Genomic DNA, 18474 nt, shown 5'->3' with positions numbered 1-18474 from the left:
GGTGAAAAGAGAGAGATGAGGTTCTGTGTGGACTATAGAGGGCTCAACTCTGTCACCAAGACAGATGCTCACCCTATCCCAAGAGCAGATGAACTGATAGACAAATTGGGGGCTGCCAAATTTCTCAGTACCTTTGACTTAACTGCAGGGTACTGGCAGATTGGCATGGCCCCAGGAGCAAAAGAAAAAACAGCATTCTCCACCCCTGATGGGCATTACCAGTTTACTGTGATGCCCTTTGGGTTAAAGAATGCCCCTGCCACCTTCCAGAGGTTGGTGAACCATGTCCTGGCTGGGTTGGAGTCCTTTAGTGCAGCTTATCTTGATGATATTGCTGTCTTTAGCTCCACCTGGCAGGATCACCTGATCCACCTTGGGAAGGTTTTAGAGGCTCTGCAGAGTGCAGGTCTCACTATCAAGGCGTCCAAATGCCAGATAGGGCAGGGCACTGTGGTGTACTTGGGCCACCTTGTAGGTGGAGGCCAGGTACAGCCCTTACAACCCAAAATCCAGGCCATCATGGACTGGATAGCTCCAACAACCCAAACCCAAGTCAGGGCATTCCTTGGCTTGACTGGGTACTACAGGAGGTTTGTGAAGGGGTATGGGTCCATTGTGACCCCCCCTCACAGAACTCACCTCCAAGAAAATGCCCAAGAAAGTTAACTGGACAGTTAGTTGTCAAAAGGCTTTTGACACCCTAAAAGAAGCAATGTGCTCGGCACCAATTCTAAAAGCTCCAGATTATGCCAAGCAGTTCATAGTGCAGACTGATGCCTCTGAGCTAGGGATAAGAGCGGTCCTATCCCAGACCAATGATGAAGGCCAAGACCAACCTGTTGCTTTTATAAGCAGAAGACTACTCCCTAGAGAGCAGCGTTGGAGTGCCATTGAGAGGGAGGCCTTTGCTGTGGTTTGGTCCCTGAAGAAGCTGAGGCCATACTTGTTTGGCACTCACTTCCTAGTTCAAACTGACCACAGACCTCTCAGATGGCTAATGCAGATGAAAGGGGAAAATCCAAAATTACTGAGGTGGTCCATCTCCCTACAGGGAATGGACTTTGAAGTGGAACACAGACCAGGGACCGCCCATGCCAATGCAGATGGACTTTCCAGGTTCTTCCACTTAGACAATGAAGACTCCATAGGACAAGGTTAGTCTCATCACCTTTCGTTTGGGGGGGGGGTTGTGTGAGAAAGTGCCATCTTTCTTGCATGGTATGCCCCCACTTTTTGCTAAATTGCTGAATGTACTTCGATTGAGTGTACCCTGGGCTCCTGCCAATCAGGTGCCCAGGGCCTATGTTCCTTCCTTAAACCACACAAACTCCCAATTGGCAAACCCTAGCCACATGTCAGCCCCTAGTAAATGGTACCCTAGGTACCCAGGGCCTTGTGGCCAGGGAAGGCCTCTAAGGGCTGCAGCACTCATTGTGCCACCCTCAGAGGCCCTGTACCCTTACACACACACTGCCCTTGCAGGCTGAGTGTCTGGGTGCAGGAGAAAACAAAGAGTCGACATGGCACACATCACTGTGTACCATGCCCATCCCCTACACTGCCAAGGCATATGTCAGCCACCCCTCTAGCTGGGTGCATTACGCCTATGGTGTGGGCACAGGAGCAGGAGCCCTGTGCCCCTACAGTACCCGGGTCCATTCCTGGGCACTGTAAGTGCAGTGCTGTCATTTAAGAGTACATGGTGCTGAGAGCTTGTCAAACACGAGCTCCACAGCACCATATTGGCAACACTGAAGCCTGGGAAGTTTGGTATCAAACTTCTCAGCACATTGAACCCACACTGATGCCAGTGTGGGATTTAATGTACAAAGCACCCCAGAGGGCATCTTAGAGATGCCCCCTTACAGCTAACTTACAATCCACGTCTGCTCTGAGGCTGCCCAGGCTGCCACACAGCAGACACGTTGCTGGACCCCTGGGTGGGAGAGCCCCTGCTCTCCCGGGCCTGCAACAATGCACATCCTGGGTGAGGTGAGAAATCTCCTCCCCCAGGATGAGCCAAGGGAAGCTTCAAAGGCATGCCGCCATTTGGAGTTTCCCCAGGCCACTGCAACCCCCCACTCTGGCGGGAAGCTTGGCCAGAAACCCCATACAAGGACAGGGGATGTGCCAGCCTGCCCACCCCACCCCTCAGGTGGGGGAGGCGAGGTGAAGCACATCTCCGGGCTCTCGCCATCTTGAAGATGGGAGGCCCTACCCTATCAGGATTAGGCTACTGCCCCCCTCCCACAGGAGAGAGGCAGGATAGGGGGTGTACCCACCCCAGGACAAGGACCCATTGGTCCCTGGCCTTCACCTACCTGTAACGCCCCCAAATCTAGTATTTAGGGGCACCCTGAACCTTCCTTCCTTAGATTCCAGATAGAAAACGACAAGAAGAGCAAGAAGAACAAAGACCTGCCCTGCAGCTGCTAAAAAGAGACGGAGACACCAACTGCTTTGGCCCCAGCCCTACCGGCCTGTCGACTCTCGAACCTGCACCAGCGCGGCATCCCTCGTGGCCAGCAACCTCACCAACCCCGGAGGACCTGGCTACCCTTTAGCTCTAAGCCCCTGGGACTCCCACGAGTAGAGGCTCTACTCAAGAAACCTATTTGCTATCCCTGGCACCAGCCCGGGACCGCGGACCCAACACACTCTGCACCAGCCAAGCCTGGCCAGTGCCGGAGTGGACAAAGACCCAGAGGACGACCCCACGGCGACTGTGACCCAGAGTCCGGCACCCAAGGACCCCCCTCGACATCCCGGAAGAAGCCTGCAGCCTCAGAACCAAGTGCCACCCCAGCCGCGATCAACCAGAGGGTAAGATTCCCGACGTCAAAAGGCACCCCTGCACCTGGCGCCCTGTGGCCCCCTGTGCCCAATCCCGGGGTACCCACCTAACCTACAACTACCCAACTTACCTCTCGAAGTGGTGGTGGCACCGGAAACCTCCTCGTCCCCGAGCCTGCAGCCTTTTTCCAAACCGGAACATTCCCATTGATTTCCATTGAGCGCCCGAAGGCTCAAAAGCACCCTGCACCCAGCCGCCCGAGTGGCCCTGGCAGTGCCTTCTCTACACTAACCTACTAACCCACTTGCCCTGAGTAAGTGACCAGGAGCCCAGCTCCCACAGCCGCGTGGCTTGCCAGACAGCAGCCACCAACCAAGGCCCCCCTATCCCTCATAGGATAACATTGGGCCTAACTCTCTCTGCACCCGGCCGTCCTGAAACCGCTGAGGGTGAACCAACTGTACCTACCTGACACTGGGGGACCCCTGAGTCCATGCCCGGAATTTCAACTCTGCCAGTCGAGTACTTACCCTTAAACCGCTAACTTCGTTTTCCTCATAGGGTAACATTGACTGGCTTTTTCTTCAAAAATCTTTTAAGTGTGAACTTTTCAAAACTGCAAAAATTCACCAAAAATCAGCCAAGTGACAAAAACGAATTTACTCACCTGCTCCTAGGTGAGCTCCCAGTGCTGGATCTTGGTGCCCAGCCCTGACTCTGAAAAGTGTTCACAACTATACTTACCTCTAACTCATTTTTCTCCCATAGGAAACCATTGTCGGCTTTTCTGTGAAATTTCTTCTAAGTGTCTACTTTTGAAAATTTGAAATATTCTTTAAAAATCGTACCATTTCTGCAAACGAAATTACTTACTTGCTTTTGATAAGGACCCCAGTCCTGGGTCTAGGCACCCAGTCCTGGATTACTAAAGTAACGATAAAGTACTCTACCTGCAACTTGAATTTCTTGCCATAGAGATCCATTGAATGTTTTCTGTGAAATATTTTCTAAGTGCTAACTTTTGAAATAGCTAAATATTATTTAAAAATCATTACAGTTATTAAGTCGACTTTCATCACTTGATTCTGAATACTGACCCCAGGCTGGTTCTAGGAGCCAGACCTGGAATTCCAAAAGTAATCTGAAAAGTAATTTATTACATATAACCTGAATTTACCATTGAGCTCAATGCATTGTTATGTTTAGGAAATAGGATTGTTTATTGCAACCAACTGTGACTGTTTACTCAAATTTATTGCTTAAGACAAAAGTATTTTTATTCAACCTCTCATTCTGAGAAAGTATATTTTTACTCCCTTTGTGGTTCTAAAAATAAAACAAGCATATATTTTATATATATAAACCATTGGCCTAGAGTTCAGTTATTGAGTGCGTGAAACCATTTGCTGACTGAGTGTGTACAATAAATGCTTTACACTGTCCTCTGGTACTGCCTTACTGCTCGACCAAGCTACCACTTTTGAGAGTAAGGTCATACCTAACTTTGACCTCTATCAATCTCTGGGGGACTGTGGACTCTGTACACCCTGTACCTATTGGGGAACAGTATATACAGAGCCACTTTCTCACAAGAGGTTCTTGTCCTCAGATATTATGTTAGGGGCTAGGCGTCGGCAGATCGCTCTGCCAGCTAGTGGATCCAACAGCATCAGCGCTTCCCTACTGTATCTGTATAACTCCAAGTCCGGAGACGGTCGGGTAGGGGAGGTTGCCCTAAGCCCGGTCTCGGCGCGGACGAGCGCAGACAAGCTTGCCTTAAGCGCGCAATCGTCGCGCCCGCTGCGCTCGTCCGCTGCGCTTCCGGCACATACACATCCTTAATGGTGAATGAGGAAAGTGAAACAAGGGGCGTGGCTGGTGTCAGTGGGCGTGCCTTTGATTCCGGCCAATGGCGTCCGGTCTTCGGAAGCCACCCACCCGCGTCAGCGTTTTACCCGCTATGCGGAAGAAACAATGCCTTAGACCCTTCAAAACACGCAATTACTGCACAATTTACATAGATTTAAAAAACGCAAGAGTCCTGCTCCCGGCTGTGCCTCAGGAGATTCAGCTAAGATTTCACTCAACCTCGAATAAGCACTGGCAGATTCAAAGGATTTGACACTTAGAATCTTTTTTACTTAAAAGTTGTGCTAGTTGTAATATGGTCACCTGGTCACTTATGGTGACCAACTCCAGTAAAGAGCCAGTCTGGGGTACCAGCAAGGTCCTCAGAAAACATTACCTCCACAGACGAAGCAGTCTCCTAGCAATTCCAGGCAGTTTATCCCCTTTGCATTATGCCGAAGGCTTCTCTTTGTTTCTTAGCTGGAGGGTGGGACAGCGGAAACTTTCTGTCGGTGCCGACCTGAGCCCAAAGGGGAAGGGGGTACTGGAGCCTTTGTTTTATGTTGACTGAGCACAGGGGGACCTGTACTCGCTGTACGCTGACCCGGAGTAATGCGCTGTTCTTCTTCCATGTTGGAGTCTGCTTTGGACACGGAGACTTGTTCTTCCTCGGCTCCTTCAACTGGATGTTGGATATCGGGATCTTCGAAGATATTCGGTACGGAGCCGCTTGGATGTTGCATCTCGTTGAGTCGAGCCCGACTATCACGAATTGTCTTTTTCGATCGGAACGATCGACATGGGCCACAGTCCTTTTCGTTATCCAGTATTAGGGGTGTCTTTCATAGATTCACATGCCTGAATCATTCCCAGTCGTCGAGACGGGAGCCTCCGGTACATAAAAAAGTAATGTCCTATAGACATACATAGAGAAAAAAATAGGCCTAAGGGCCTTCCCTTAGGAGCCTATCCTAGTCCTTATGTGAAAAGGACCAAACTCTTAGAGTCAGCCAATCAGCTGTCGCCTCCCTCTAGAACCTTCCTGGCAGGAGCCTCAGTCCCTCCGATTTTCTACCGCACGTTGTGCTAGGGAGTCTCCAACCTGAGTTCTCCTCAGGATCTCTTTCAAGCCAGATTGTTCACGTTTTTGGTGACTTTCTTCTTCCAGGATTTCAACGCTGACTACTTCAGGCCTCTTATTGCTGCAGTGAGTGTTTAATTAATCTACAACTCCTGGCATGTCTGAATCACTTTTCAGGGCTTGCTCTTCATGTGGGAAGAAGAGGCTTCATGTGGACGACAAGCATGAACTATGCTTGTATTGCCTTTATCCGGACCACGTCCCTAAGGACTGTAAAATATGTCGGTCTTTCCCACATAAGACCTTGAGAGACAGGGAGGGCCGCCTGCTTATCTGGCTGGACAGGCTCAAGGACCGAGAGAGTGTGGTGTCCTCTGAGGGGAGCTTTTCCGGAACCTCTGAAGTCTCCCTGAAGAGGCAGAGAGTGACATCTCCTGGCCCCTCAGACGCTCCTCCTATGAAGACACACAAGAAGTCTTCAGAGGCAAGATCTTCAGTGTCTGACAAGATCTCTCTCACTTTCAAGAAGCCTACTCTGTCGGCCACAAAAATTGCGACACCATCCTCAGCGCTCAAAAGGCCAGCAGGACATGTCTCCACAGCGACGACGACCGTGTCCACATCCACAGCGGCGTCGGTCCTCTCGTCGACGACGACGACCCCTTCATCGTCGTCAGCAGGTACCCCTATCTCGTCTATTATACTGTTAAAACCGTCGTCTAAGTCATCGTCGACGAAGATGGTCCCGTCGACGACTACCTCGTCGATGAGGAGCCCACCGTCGACGGAAGAGTAGATGACGAGGATGTCGATGACGAGCGCGTCGACGACTAAGGCATCGTCGACGAAGATGTCGACGACGAGGGCATCGTCGACGAGGGCGTCGACGACGAGGGCGTCGACGACGACTGAATCGTCGACGAGGAAAATATCGTCGATGGGGACACCGTTGGTGACAGCCATACCGTCGACGACTGAGCCGTCGACGGGAACGTCGTCGTCGTCCATGGGACGGAAAACTGCGGAGGTTTCTGTGCAAGGATCTGCCTCTGGCAAACTGTCCAGACCACAGATTACACCGGAAACGACATCTCCAAGCAAGGTTCAAACCAATCTGCCTATGGAGATTCTGCAGAGTGAAGAGTCTGAAGAGGAGCTCTTTGAACAGGCTACTTCCCCTTCTGAACTTTATGTCAAATGTCAAAGCACGGATGAGGAGCAGGAAGATACAAGCGCGCAGGAGCGCCCCGTCCAGGAACAGGTTCGCACGGAGGTCACCCCGATGGTATGCCTTCCTCTGGCAATAGTCTAGGACCTCAAATTCCTTATCAAGGACTATAAACAACGTTTCCCGGAACCACCGAGGCTGGATGCAGGGGTCCCAGTGCCAACTATAAACCAACCAACGACAGCCCCAAGGCAACCACGGCCGGTTACGCAGGTCTGCCACGAGAAACCGCCACCTCAGGTGATGTCATCGGATGAGGAGGCTGAGGAGATGGAGAAAGGAGAGGTCCAGGGAGACCAGTCGGACCATGATGAGGAGGAGGAGTATGTAGCATCCTCACCACCTTCCCCACAACCGCGCCAAGCTGAATCACCGCCAGTGGATATTGGTGGTTTTCATAAGGTAGTTGAACGGGCCGCGGCGCGGTTCCATATGGTCATGGAGTCGGCGGAGACGGAGTGCTTCCTGCATGACTTTAAAGAGCAGACGAAGAAGACGACCAAATCGATCCCTATCATCGACTTTCTCTGGGACCAGGGAAAGAAGCTAATGCTAACACCGGCCTCTGTTCCTGCGGTTGTCCCACGCCTGGATAAGAAGTATAAGGCTCCGTCCACGGCACCAGCTTGCCTGACCGGCCACCCGAAACCGGATTCGGTCGTGACCCAAGCGGCCCAGAAAAATTCTCGAAATCCCTCCTCGCCTCTGTCAGCACCACCGGACAAGGAGGGCAAAAAATTGGACACCATTGGCAAAAGGTTTTCGCCCACTTCGGCAATGACCATCAAGGTGGCCAATTCCATAGCCCTTTTAGGGCGTTATAACCGCCAACTTTGGGGAGGATATAGCCCCATATTTAGCAGAACTTCCGAGCACGGTTCAGGAGGAGGTGAAGGCACTACTTTCCGAGGGCCAGACCTCTGCGGCCGAGATCATCGACTGCGCCATAGACGTGGCCATGACGGGCTTCCGTCAACTGGCTGGGGCTGCGGTCCTGCGCCGCCAAGGATGGCTGAAGGCGACATCGTTCCGGCAGGAAGTGCAGACGAAGGTGCTGGATATGCCCTTCGACGGACAGCATCTATTGGGAGATAAAATTGACGAAGCGCTCCAAGCCATTAAGAAGGACACGGACACGGCTAGAGCGCTTGGAACCTTGCAGGCAAGGAACCAGTCCTTTCGGGGCAACAAATCTAGAGGCCAGTCCTCCTACAGAGGATCCTTCCAGAATAGGTCCTCGTATTCCTTTCAAAATAAGACCCAGTACCAGCAAAAGCAACAACAGGGTCGACAATCATCTTATGGAAGATCTAACTTTAGGGGTAAGAACCAAAAGAGGGGCACCGGCGGACGCCAGTGACCGCTTACTCCAGCCAGTCCAGCTACCATCTCCTTCTTCACAAATTGGAGGAAAATTGACCCATTTCCTGAAAAATTGGCGCATCATCACCTCAGATCGTTGGGTGCTCCAGCTCCTCAGATTCGGCCATTCCCTAGAATTTACCACCATCCCGCCTGCAACCCCTCCCCGCAGGTTTCCACACAGGCATCTGCGACTGCTGCTCCGGGAAATATCGGAGATGTTGAGGAAAGGAGCGATCGAGCGAGTTGCATCGGCTCAGAGGGAGAAAGGATTCTACTCCCGCTTCTTTCTGATACGCAAAAAAGAAAAGAAGTGGAGGCCCATTCTAGATCTCAGGGCACTCAACTCTTTCCTAAAGAGTCAGTCGTTCAGGATGGTGACGCTCCAAGAAATAACTAGGCATTCTAGAGGAAGGAGATTTCATGACATCCTTAGATCTTCAGGATGCCTACTATCACATCCCGATACTCAGGGGGCACAGAAAGTTTCTACGTTTCGAGGTGGCAGGACAGCACTACCAATTCAAGGTCCTTCCGTTTGGCCTCAAATCCGCTCCGCGGATTTTCACCAAGTGCCTTTCTCCTGTGGCAGCTTTCCTACGTCAAATGGGTCACCAAGTTTTCCCCTACCTAGACGACTGGCTGGTCAAGGCGCCCACGGCTGTAGGCGCAACCAAATCCTCCAACGCTTGTACCAATCTTTTCCAACATCTAGGATTGACTCTCAATCTTCAGAAATCACATATGTCCCCAACAAGAAGCATCACCTTCCTCGGGGCGACCTTGAATACGGAATGCGCAAGAGCATTTCCTTCAGACGAAAGAAAGAACAGGATCATATCGCTGGCCACGGCGGTGGCATCCAGGAAGTCCCTAAGAGTTCGCACCTTCAAATCGCTCTTGGGAATGATGTCTTCTTGTATACTACTCCTCCCTCACTGCAGGCTGCGGATGCGTCCATTGCAGGAAGCTCTCACGAACCAGTGGACTCAGAGCACAGGTTCGTTCGAGGACATTATGAGCATAACACCGCGAATATCCAAGAGCCTCGAGTGGTGGAAGGATTGCAGAAACCTGTCGAGGGGACTGCCGTTCCTGCTTCCAGCAGCGCCACTTATGATCACCACCGATGCATCTCTAGCGGGCTGGGGAGCTGTCCTTCAGGACCTCAGAGTAAGTGGCAAATGGTCAGATCAGGAGCAACGCCTCCATATCAATCTGTTGGAGTTGAGGGCTGTGTACCTAGCGCTGCAAGCCTTTTTACCACGCATCCAGAACTCCCAGGTGCTCGTCAGAACGGACAACACCACGACGATGCACTATCTAAACAAACAGGGAGGAACGCGTTCGCTCACTCTATCGCGCGAATCGCAGAAGATCTGGAACTGGCTTGTTCTCCAGGGGATCACCCTCAGGGCGGACTACGTCCCGGGAAAGGACAACACCATTGCGGACGCCCTAAGCAGGCAGAAATCCCTCTCCCACGAATGGGAGCTCAACGAGAGTGCACTAACACACGTATTCTCGGAATGGGGGGCCCCAGGAATCGACCTGTTCGCCACCAGGGAGAACGCCAAATGCCCAAGCTACGCAAGCTGGCATCCCCAACCGGAGTCGCTCGGAAATGCCTTTTCCATAGGCTGGTTCAGCGTATTTGCGTACGCTTTTCCACCATTCCCGATGATCCCCAGGGTCCTCAGGAAGATGAAGGCGGAGCCCTGTACCCTAATCCTGATTGCCCCGTACTGGCCGAGGCAGCACTGGTTCTCGGACCTTCATCGCCTCTCCATCAGGACACCGATTCGTCTGAACCAGCACCCGAACCTGCTGACTATGTCCAACGGGCAGGTGCAGTACCCGAACCTGCAATCGCTCAGGTTATCGGCCTGGCTCCTGAGCACAGAGAGTTCTGCCATTTGAACATCCCGCAGGAATGCAGGGACGTGCTAGCAAGAGCAAGGGCGGACAGTACCAACAAAACCTACTCTCTCAAATGGAAACGCTTCTGCGTATGGTGCTCGGAGAAGGGCCTGAGACCACTTCATATCACGCCTGAACAGATATTGCCATATCTCCTGCTCTTGGCACAGTCCGGATTAGCGCATGCATCCATAAAGGTGCATCTGGCGGCAATTTCACGTTTTACCAGGACTTTCAAAGGCCCGTCCCTCTGGTCCAGTAGACTTATTAAACAGTTCCTTAAGGGTCTTTATTGGTCCTTTCCAAGACCTCGACGGGTCCCACCGACATGGCACCTAAACTTGGTCCTTAACCAACTCATGAAGCACCCCTTTGAGCCCATTCACCGAGCTTCCATCAAGTACATCTCATGGAAAACGGCTCTGTTACTCGCTCTAACATCTGCCAGGAGAGTCAGCGAGTTGCAAGCTCTCTCCATTCAGGAGCCCTTCATGCAGTTCAAACAGGACAGGGAGGTGCTGAGGACAAATCCAAAGTTCATACCGAAAGTGCCTTCAGACTTTCACCTCAACGAGCCGGTGGTCCTACGTTCCTTCTTCGCCAACCCTACCACGGCAGCAGAAAGGACGCTACACTCTCTGGATCTCAAACGGTGTCTTAAGTTCTATATAGACAAGACAAAAACCTTCAGAAAGTCATCGCAGTTATTTGTGGCCTACAGCAGGCCGAGGCTGGGTATGCCTCTAACAAAACAGAGCATTTCAAGGTGGATCTCTTCTGCAATAGCATTCTGCCATGAAGGGGCCGGACGGCCTTTGCGAGACAGGGTGGAAGCACACTCCACCAGAGCGATGTCCACATCAGCAGCGCTGTTCGCTGGAGTGCCGGTTTTGGACATCTGTAGAGCGGCGACGTGGAAGTCACCACATACCTTCTCCAGACACTACTGCCTGGATGCCGAACTTACGAAGGATGCGGCAGTGGGCCAGGCAGTGCTTCGCCATCTATTCCAGTGAGGTGAGCCTTCCAACATCCCGCCATCCTGGTATGCACATTCTTTACTGATTTACTGTTTTGATGTATGCCAATGTTTCGAACTGTGATGATAATAGTGTATTATCTCAAATACCTTTATGGCATGTTACATCAGAAATGTGCATAATGTATTGCTAACTACTCTGATTCAGGCATGTGAATCTATGAAAGACACCCCTAATACTGGATAAGAAACGCGTTACTTACCTGTAACAGCAGTTATCCAGTATTGGTGTCTTTCATAGATTCACATGCAACCCTCCCGCCTCCCCTGGAAGGACTCACGCCTCTCTCTAACTATATTACGACTACCTAGCTTGGTGCGTACGAAAATCTGAGGGACTGAGGCTCCTGCCAGGAAGGTTCTAGAGGGAGGTGACAGCTGATTGGCTGACTCTAAAAGTTTGGTCCTTTTTACAGAAGGACTAGGATAGGCTCCTAAGGGAAGGCCCTTCGGCCTATTTTTTTCTCTATGTATGTCTATAGGACATTACTTTTTTATGTACCGGAGGCTCCCGTCTCGACGACGGGGAATGATTCAGGCATGTGAATCTATGAAAGACACCAATACTGGATAACTGCTGTTACAGGTAAGTAACGCGTTTCTTGTGTTCCGGGGATAAGCAGAGGTTGCAGACCTCGTGCAAATCGGAGCATGGAAACTTAGCACGACACCCGGGACATAGTTTAAATGGAGTCTGTTCCATCGACCGCTAGCGCGGTTGGCACGGGTAGGCCCAATGGCCCGCTTCGAGTTTCTCGATTGAAGGTTTTCTCAGTTGAAACGATGCGCGTCGAATGGGGAACCACGATCGATAATACCTTGAGGGTAGAGGATTACGTGTCAAGGGAGTTCGAAAACCATACCGGAGCGCAGCAATACACATCCGCACCCGATGGCGGAAATAAACAATCTATGGATGGAGTCGATGCCCATGCGCACTGAAAGGAGGAGTCTCCTACATTGTGACTGGAAAGACTTCTTCGAAGAAAAACAAAGTGCAAACATCCAGACCCAACACTAGATGGCGATCTATGCTAAAGCATATAATTCTACAGCTTTATATGCCAAGAACAGAGGCATAGTTGGTACGTAGCATTTTCCTTCCTACACCATTTATTAGGGACTTTCAGCTAAGTTATCCGATGCCAATTGGGTATAGCCACTGTAACATACTCGTTTTAGGTTCAGGGCACTGGCAGTGAAGTCTGGTTAGCATTCCTCAGTGCACTCAGTCGCCAAAATAGCAGAATCAATTGGGAAAACTTGGGGGTGACCATACAAAAGAGTTCAGACTCTCCCTTTCCTGTGCTACATGTGAAACTGTCATTATGTAACCGTGCTTTACACCTGCATACTACGTAAATACATATCGGTGCTGCCTTAGAGAAAAGCCATCATTTGTTTATTATGAGCCCTTGCATAGCTCAACATACCGTAAGGTGTTCCTCTGCACTATAATATGCGTAGGGTAAAAACTTTGAAAGTCCGGTTTAAAATAAATGTCTACAGTGTGTTAGCCGGTACTGTATGTGGATCCACTCTGCACTTTCCAAAGCGGCTCGGGTTGATATCCGAAGCAGCTTGGGTTGATTCTTCTTTTAAATGTCCTATCGAGGCTGGTTTTCAGTCACAGCCTTTGTGCAGAGTGAGGCTCTTCACAGCCGAATAGTCTCCAGTCTTGAATACCCACAACCAGGGGCCGTATTACGTATATGGCGCATTTTTCTGGTTCGCGCTGGTCTCACGTTTCAATAGGTGAGCTTGCGCTAACAGGAAAATGTGCCGGATTATAGTGAATGCGCTGCTCCCAGGGAAGGCGCGAACTCATGCTGCCCTGGGGGCAGCACATTTAGGTAAAAAACATAGCGGCTGCTTTGAAGCGCTCCGTGTTTCACTCTTTGAATAGGGATTAGAGACCCCCTTGCAGGCGGGAGCGGTGAGTGACTGCACCCACCTGCAGGGTGATGTCTGGGATGTCCATGGCACACACTTTCTCCCCTCCAGAGGGCTGCCATCAGGGGGCGCACTGACAGTGTGCCACCTTTTAGGTGGCCCACTAACCGTGCGGCTCCTGACAGCTTCTTTGCATCTGCACCCATGTCTGTAATGTGGCGCAAAGGGATTCTCTCATTTGCCTGGGGCCAGGCTCACCCTTCACCACCTTCTACCAAATGGCAGTGCTTCAGAAAGACTAATCAGCAGCTCCTGTCAGCTAAAGGCCTAGAATTTCTAAAGGAGCCTTGCCTCCTGTCCCTCGCTTCCTTGCCTCCTGTCCCTCGCTTCCTTGCCTCCTGTCCCTCGCTTCCTTGCCTCCTGTCCCTCACTTCCTTGCCTAGGTGAATTCCCTACACCTACAGGAATCCTAGGCTTGGGTTATCCAATATGGATCCATTACTCTGGTTCACTCATAATGATCATCCATGTGCCATGTAGGCTACACACACAAACTGGTTAGTGTTAGGATCCTAGTTCGCACTTAGAAGCAGGAATTTACAAGAGTGGGCCAGTAGACTACCACTCCAGTGATGCATATAAAAGATGGATTAATAAAACGCGGTATGCTACCACCACCGCTTCTCGTTTTAAACACTGTTAGTACAGTGAAGGGCATGCTTGGTGTCTGTATCCATGTGGCAAGTCCAGGACCTCACTCGTGTCATGGGACCGTCTAGGCCTCTTCGTGCATAGTGCGAGGCCACGGCCAAAATCAAAACATGATGCATGCAGTTTGGCACTGTGGACAGGGAACACATCTGTGTTCAGGGGACAATCCTAGCGGTCACATTTAGGGTGTCTCACTTAGAAACGCAAAAAGGTGATTGGTGGAAAGCTTGAGTTAATCTGAGCTACTAGTAATTGCTTGAGACCTTGCATACACTGTCACAAATGAGCACTTAATATCTGCCTTAATGTTTCTAGTTCGAGTGCAAGTGATATAGTAAAACACATACTTACACAGACCCCAGCGATGGGAGATGGGATGGACCTATTCAGGGGAGCCTGAAGGAAGTCTCTTCAATCTGAATGCACTTAAGAACGCCCTGCGTCCTTGAGGTATAATCTGGTTTGGGTGCCGTAGTAAAAGTGGGAGCACTTCTGTAGTTTTGCAGGCTGTAGGTTCTGAACAGACTATGCTGGGGGCAGCACAGCTCCTCCTAACTCTGCGGAGGACTAATGTCCTAAAACAATGGCTCTATTGCAGTGGGCATTTCTTGTAGCATTTTATTGTGGGCTTTGAACTAGTTCCTCTGTATTTATCAGTGTGCGTGTCTTTAGAGTTTGCTGCTGCGTCATTTGATCAGTAATGTTCCATGTTTACCCCTTACTTCTCTCCCTATGCAGACATTCAGGGGGCCAGTGCATCTCCTGTTCATACAAAGCGAGTTCTGGGCTCCTGTACCCACTGGAACGGGGCTTCATCTACGTGCACAAACCACCTGTGCACATCCGCTTTGATGAAATCTCCAATGTCAACTTTGCCCGTGGGACCACCACCACCCGCTCCTTTGACTTTGAAATCGAGACCAAGCAAGGATCACCGTATACCTTCAGCAGCATTGAGAGGTGAGCTCCTCCATGTCATTCCCAAAGTCCTTGGTGAACCTTTAGCAGCATCGGGAGGTGAGCTCCCCCATGCCATTCCCAAAGTACTCAGCGTACCTTTAGCAGCATCAGGAGGTGACATCCCCCATGTCCCAAAGTCCTCAGTGAACCTTTAGCAGCATTGAGAGGTGAGCTCCCCCATGTCATTCCCAAAGTCCACAGCGAACCTTTAGCAGCATTGAGAGGTGAGCTCCCCCATGTCCCAAAGTCCTCCGTGAACCTTTAGCAGCATCAGGAGGTGAGCTCCCCCATGTCATTCCCAAAGTCCTTAGTGAACCTTCAGCAGCATCAGGAGGTGAGCTCCCCCATGTCATTCCCAAAGTCCTCAGTGAACCTTTGGCAGCATTGAGAGGTGAGCTCCCCCATGTCATTCCCAAAGTCCTCCGTGAACCTTTAGCAGCATTGAGAGGTGAGCTCCCCCATGTCATTCCCAAAGTCCTCAGTGAACATTTAGCAGCATTGAGAGGTGAGCTCCCCCATGTCATTCCCAAAGTCCTCAGTGAACCTGTAGCAGCATTGAGAGGTGAGCTCCCCCATGTCATTCCCAAAGTCCTCTGTGAACCTTTAGCAGCATTGAGAGGTGAGCTCCCCCATGTCATTCCCAAAGTCCTCCGTGAACCTTTAGCAGCATTGAGAGGTGAGCTCCCCCATGTCATTCCCAAAGTCCTCAGCCTACCTTTAGCAGCATCAGGAGGTGACATCCCCCATGTCCCAAAGTCCTCAGTGAACCTTTAGCAGCATCAGGAGGTGAGCTCCCCCATGTCATTCCCAAAGTCCTCAGTGAACCTTTAGCAGCATTGAGAGGTGAGCTCCCCCATGTCATTCCCAAAGTCCTCTGTGAACCTTTAGCAGCATTGAGAGGTGAGCTCCCCCATGTCATTCCCAAAGTCCTCAGTGAACCTTTAGCAGCATTGAGAGGTGAGCTCCCCTGTTTCATTTCCAAAGTCCTCAGTGAACCTTTAGCAGCATCAGGAGGTCGAGCTCCCCCATGTCATTCCCAAAGTCCTTGGTGAACCTTTAGCAGCATCAGGAGGTTAGCTCCCCCATGTCATTCCCAAAGTCCTCAGTGAACCTTTAGCAGCATTGAGAGGTGAGCTCCCCCATGTCATTCCCAAAGTCCTTGGTGAACCTTTAGCAGCATCGAGAGGTGAGCTCCCCCATGCCATTCCCAAAGTACTCAGCGTACCTTTAGCAGCATCAGGAGGTGACATCCCCCATGTCCCAAAGTCCTCAGTGAACCTTTAGCAGCATTGAGAGGTGAGCTCCCCCATGTCCCAAAGTCCTCCGTGAACCTTTAGCAGCATCAGGAGGTGAGCTCCCCCATGTCATTCCCAAAGTCCTTAGTGAACCTTCAGCAGCATCAGGAGGTGAGCTCCCCCATGTCATTCCCAAAGTCCTCAGTGAACCTTTGGCAGCATTGAGAGGTGAGCTCCCCCATGTCATTCCCAAAGTCCTCCGTGAACCTTTAGCAGCATTGAGAGGTGAGCTCCCCCATGTCATTCCCAAAGTCCTCAGTGAACATTTAGCAGCATTGAGAGGTGAGCTCCCCCATGTCATTCCCAAAGTCCTCAGTGAACCTATAGCAGCATTGAGAGGTGAGCTCCCCCATGTCATTCCCAAAGTCCTCTGTGAACCTTTAGCAGCATTGAGAGGTGAGCTCCCCAATGTCATTCCCAAAGTCCTCCGTGAACCTTTAGCAGCATTGAGAGGTGAGCTCCCCCATGTCATTCCCAAAGTCCTCAGCCTACCTTTAGCAGCATCAGGAGGTGACATCCCCCATGTTCCAAAGTCCTCAGTGAACCTTTAGCAGCATTGAGAGGTGAGCTCCCCCATGTCATTCCCAAAGTCCTCAGTGAACCTTTAGCAGCATTGAGAGGTGAGCTCCCCCATGTCATTCCCAAAGTCCTCTGTGAACCTTTAGCAGCATTGAGAGGTGAGCTCCCCAATGTCATTCCCAAAGTCCTCAGTGAACCTTTAGCAGCATTGAGAGGTGAGCTCCCCTGTTTCATTTCCAAAGTCCTCAGTGAACCTTTAGCAGCATCAGGAGGTCGAGCTCCCCCATGTCATTCCCAAAGTCCTTGGTGAACCTTTAGCAGCATCAGGAGGTTAGCTCCCCCATGTCATTCCCAAAGTCCTCAGTGAACCTTTAGCAGCATTGAGAGGTGAGCTCCCCCATGTCATTCCCAAAGTCCTCAGTGAACCTTTAGCAGCATTGAGAGGTGAGCTCCCCTGTTTCATTTCCAAAGTCCTCAGTGAACCTTTAGCAGCATCAGGAGGTCGAGCTCCCCCATGTCATTCCCAAAGTCCTTGGTGAACCTTTAGCAGCATCAGGAGGTTAGCTCCCCCATGTCATTCCCAAAGTCCTCAGTGAACCTTTAGCAGCATTGAGAGGTGAGCTCCCCCATGTCATTCCCAAAGTCCTCAGTGAACCTTTAGCAGCATTGAGAGGTGAGCTCCCCTGTTTCATTTCCAAAGTCCTCAGTGAACCTTTAGCAGCATCAGGAGGTCGAGCTCCCCCATGTCATTCCCAAAGTCCTTGGTGAACCTTTAGCAGCATCAGGAGGTTAGCTCCCCCATGTCATTCCCAAAGTCCTCAGTGAACCTTTAGCTGCATGAGGAGGTTGAGCTCCCCCATGTCATTCCCAAAGTCCTCAGCCTACCTTTAGCAGCATCAGGAGGTGACATCCCCCATGTCCCAAAGTCCTCAGTGAACCTTTAGCAGCATTGAGAGGTGAGCTCCCCCATGTCATTCCCAAAGTCCTCAGTGAACCTTTAGCAGCATTGAGAGGTGAGCTCCCCCATGTCATTCCCAAAGTCCTCTGTGAACCTTTAGCAGCATTGAGAGGTGAGCTCCCCCATGTCATTCCCAAAGTCCTCAGTGAACCTTTAGCAGCATTGAGAGGTGAGCTCCCCTGTTTCATTTCCAAAGTCCTCAGTGAACCTTTAGCAGCATCAGGAGGTCGAGCTCCCCCATGTCATTCCCAAAGTCCTTAGTGAACCTTTAGCAGCATCAGGAGGTGAGCTCCCCCATGTCATTCCCAAAGTCCTTAGTGAACCTTTAGCAGCATCAGGAGGTGAGCTCCCCCATGTCATTCCCAAAGTCCTCAGTGAACCTTTAGCAGCATCAGGAGGTGAGCTCCCCCATGTCATTCCCAAAGTCCTCCGTGAACCTTTAGCAGCATTGAGAGGTGAGCTCCCCCATGTCATTCCCAAAGTCCTCCGTGAACCTTTAGCAGCATCAGGAGGTGAGTTCCCCCATGTGATTCCCAAAGTCCTCAGTGAACCTTTAGCAGCATTGAGAGGTGAGCTCCCCCATGTGATTCCCAAAGTCCTCAGTGAACCTTTAGCAGCATCAGGAGGTGAGTTCCCCCATGTCATTCCTAAAGTCCTCAGTTAGCCTTTAGCTGCATCAGGAGGTTGAGCTCCCCATGTCATTCCCAAAGTCCTCCGTGAACCTTTAGCAGCATCAGGAGGTGAGTTCCCCCATGTGATTCCCAAAGTCCTTGGTGAACCTTTAGCAGCATCAGGAGGTTAGCTCCCCCATGTCATTCCCAAAGTCCTCAGTGAACCTTTAGCTGCATGAGGAGGTTGAGCTCCCC

At 51.0% G+C, this 18474-nt stretch overlaps 1 protein-coding gene across 2 annotated transcripts in view; it reads left to right on the top strand.

Moving 5' to 3' along the window:
• SSRP1 (structure specific recognition protein 1) overlaps positions 1-18474 on the top strand; it is a 168038-nt gene that overhangs the window by 90559 nt on the left and 59005 nt on the right. For both annotated transcript variants that reach the window (XM_085651439.1, XM_085651440.1), the window contains exon 9: positions 14615-14836. In XM_085651439.1, the coding sequence (XP_085507565.1) occupies positions 14615-14836 (222 nt within the window). The remainder of the gene's footprint in view (positions 1-14614; positions 14837-18474) is intronic.

Source organism: Triturus cristatus, chromosome 4_1, assembly GCF_964204655.1.
Source record: "Triturus cristatus chromosome 4_1, aTriCri1.1, whole genome shotgun sequence".
NCBI classification, from domain to species: Eukaryota; Metazoa; Chordata; class Amphibia; order Caudata; family Salamandridae; genus Triturus; species Triturus cristatus.
Note: the sequence above shows the minus strand (reverse complement) of the source record. Positions and strands in the feature narration are given on the sequence as shown.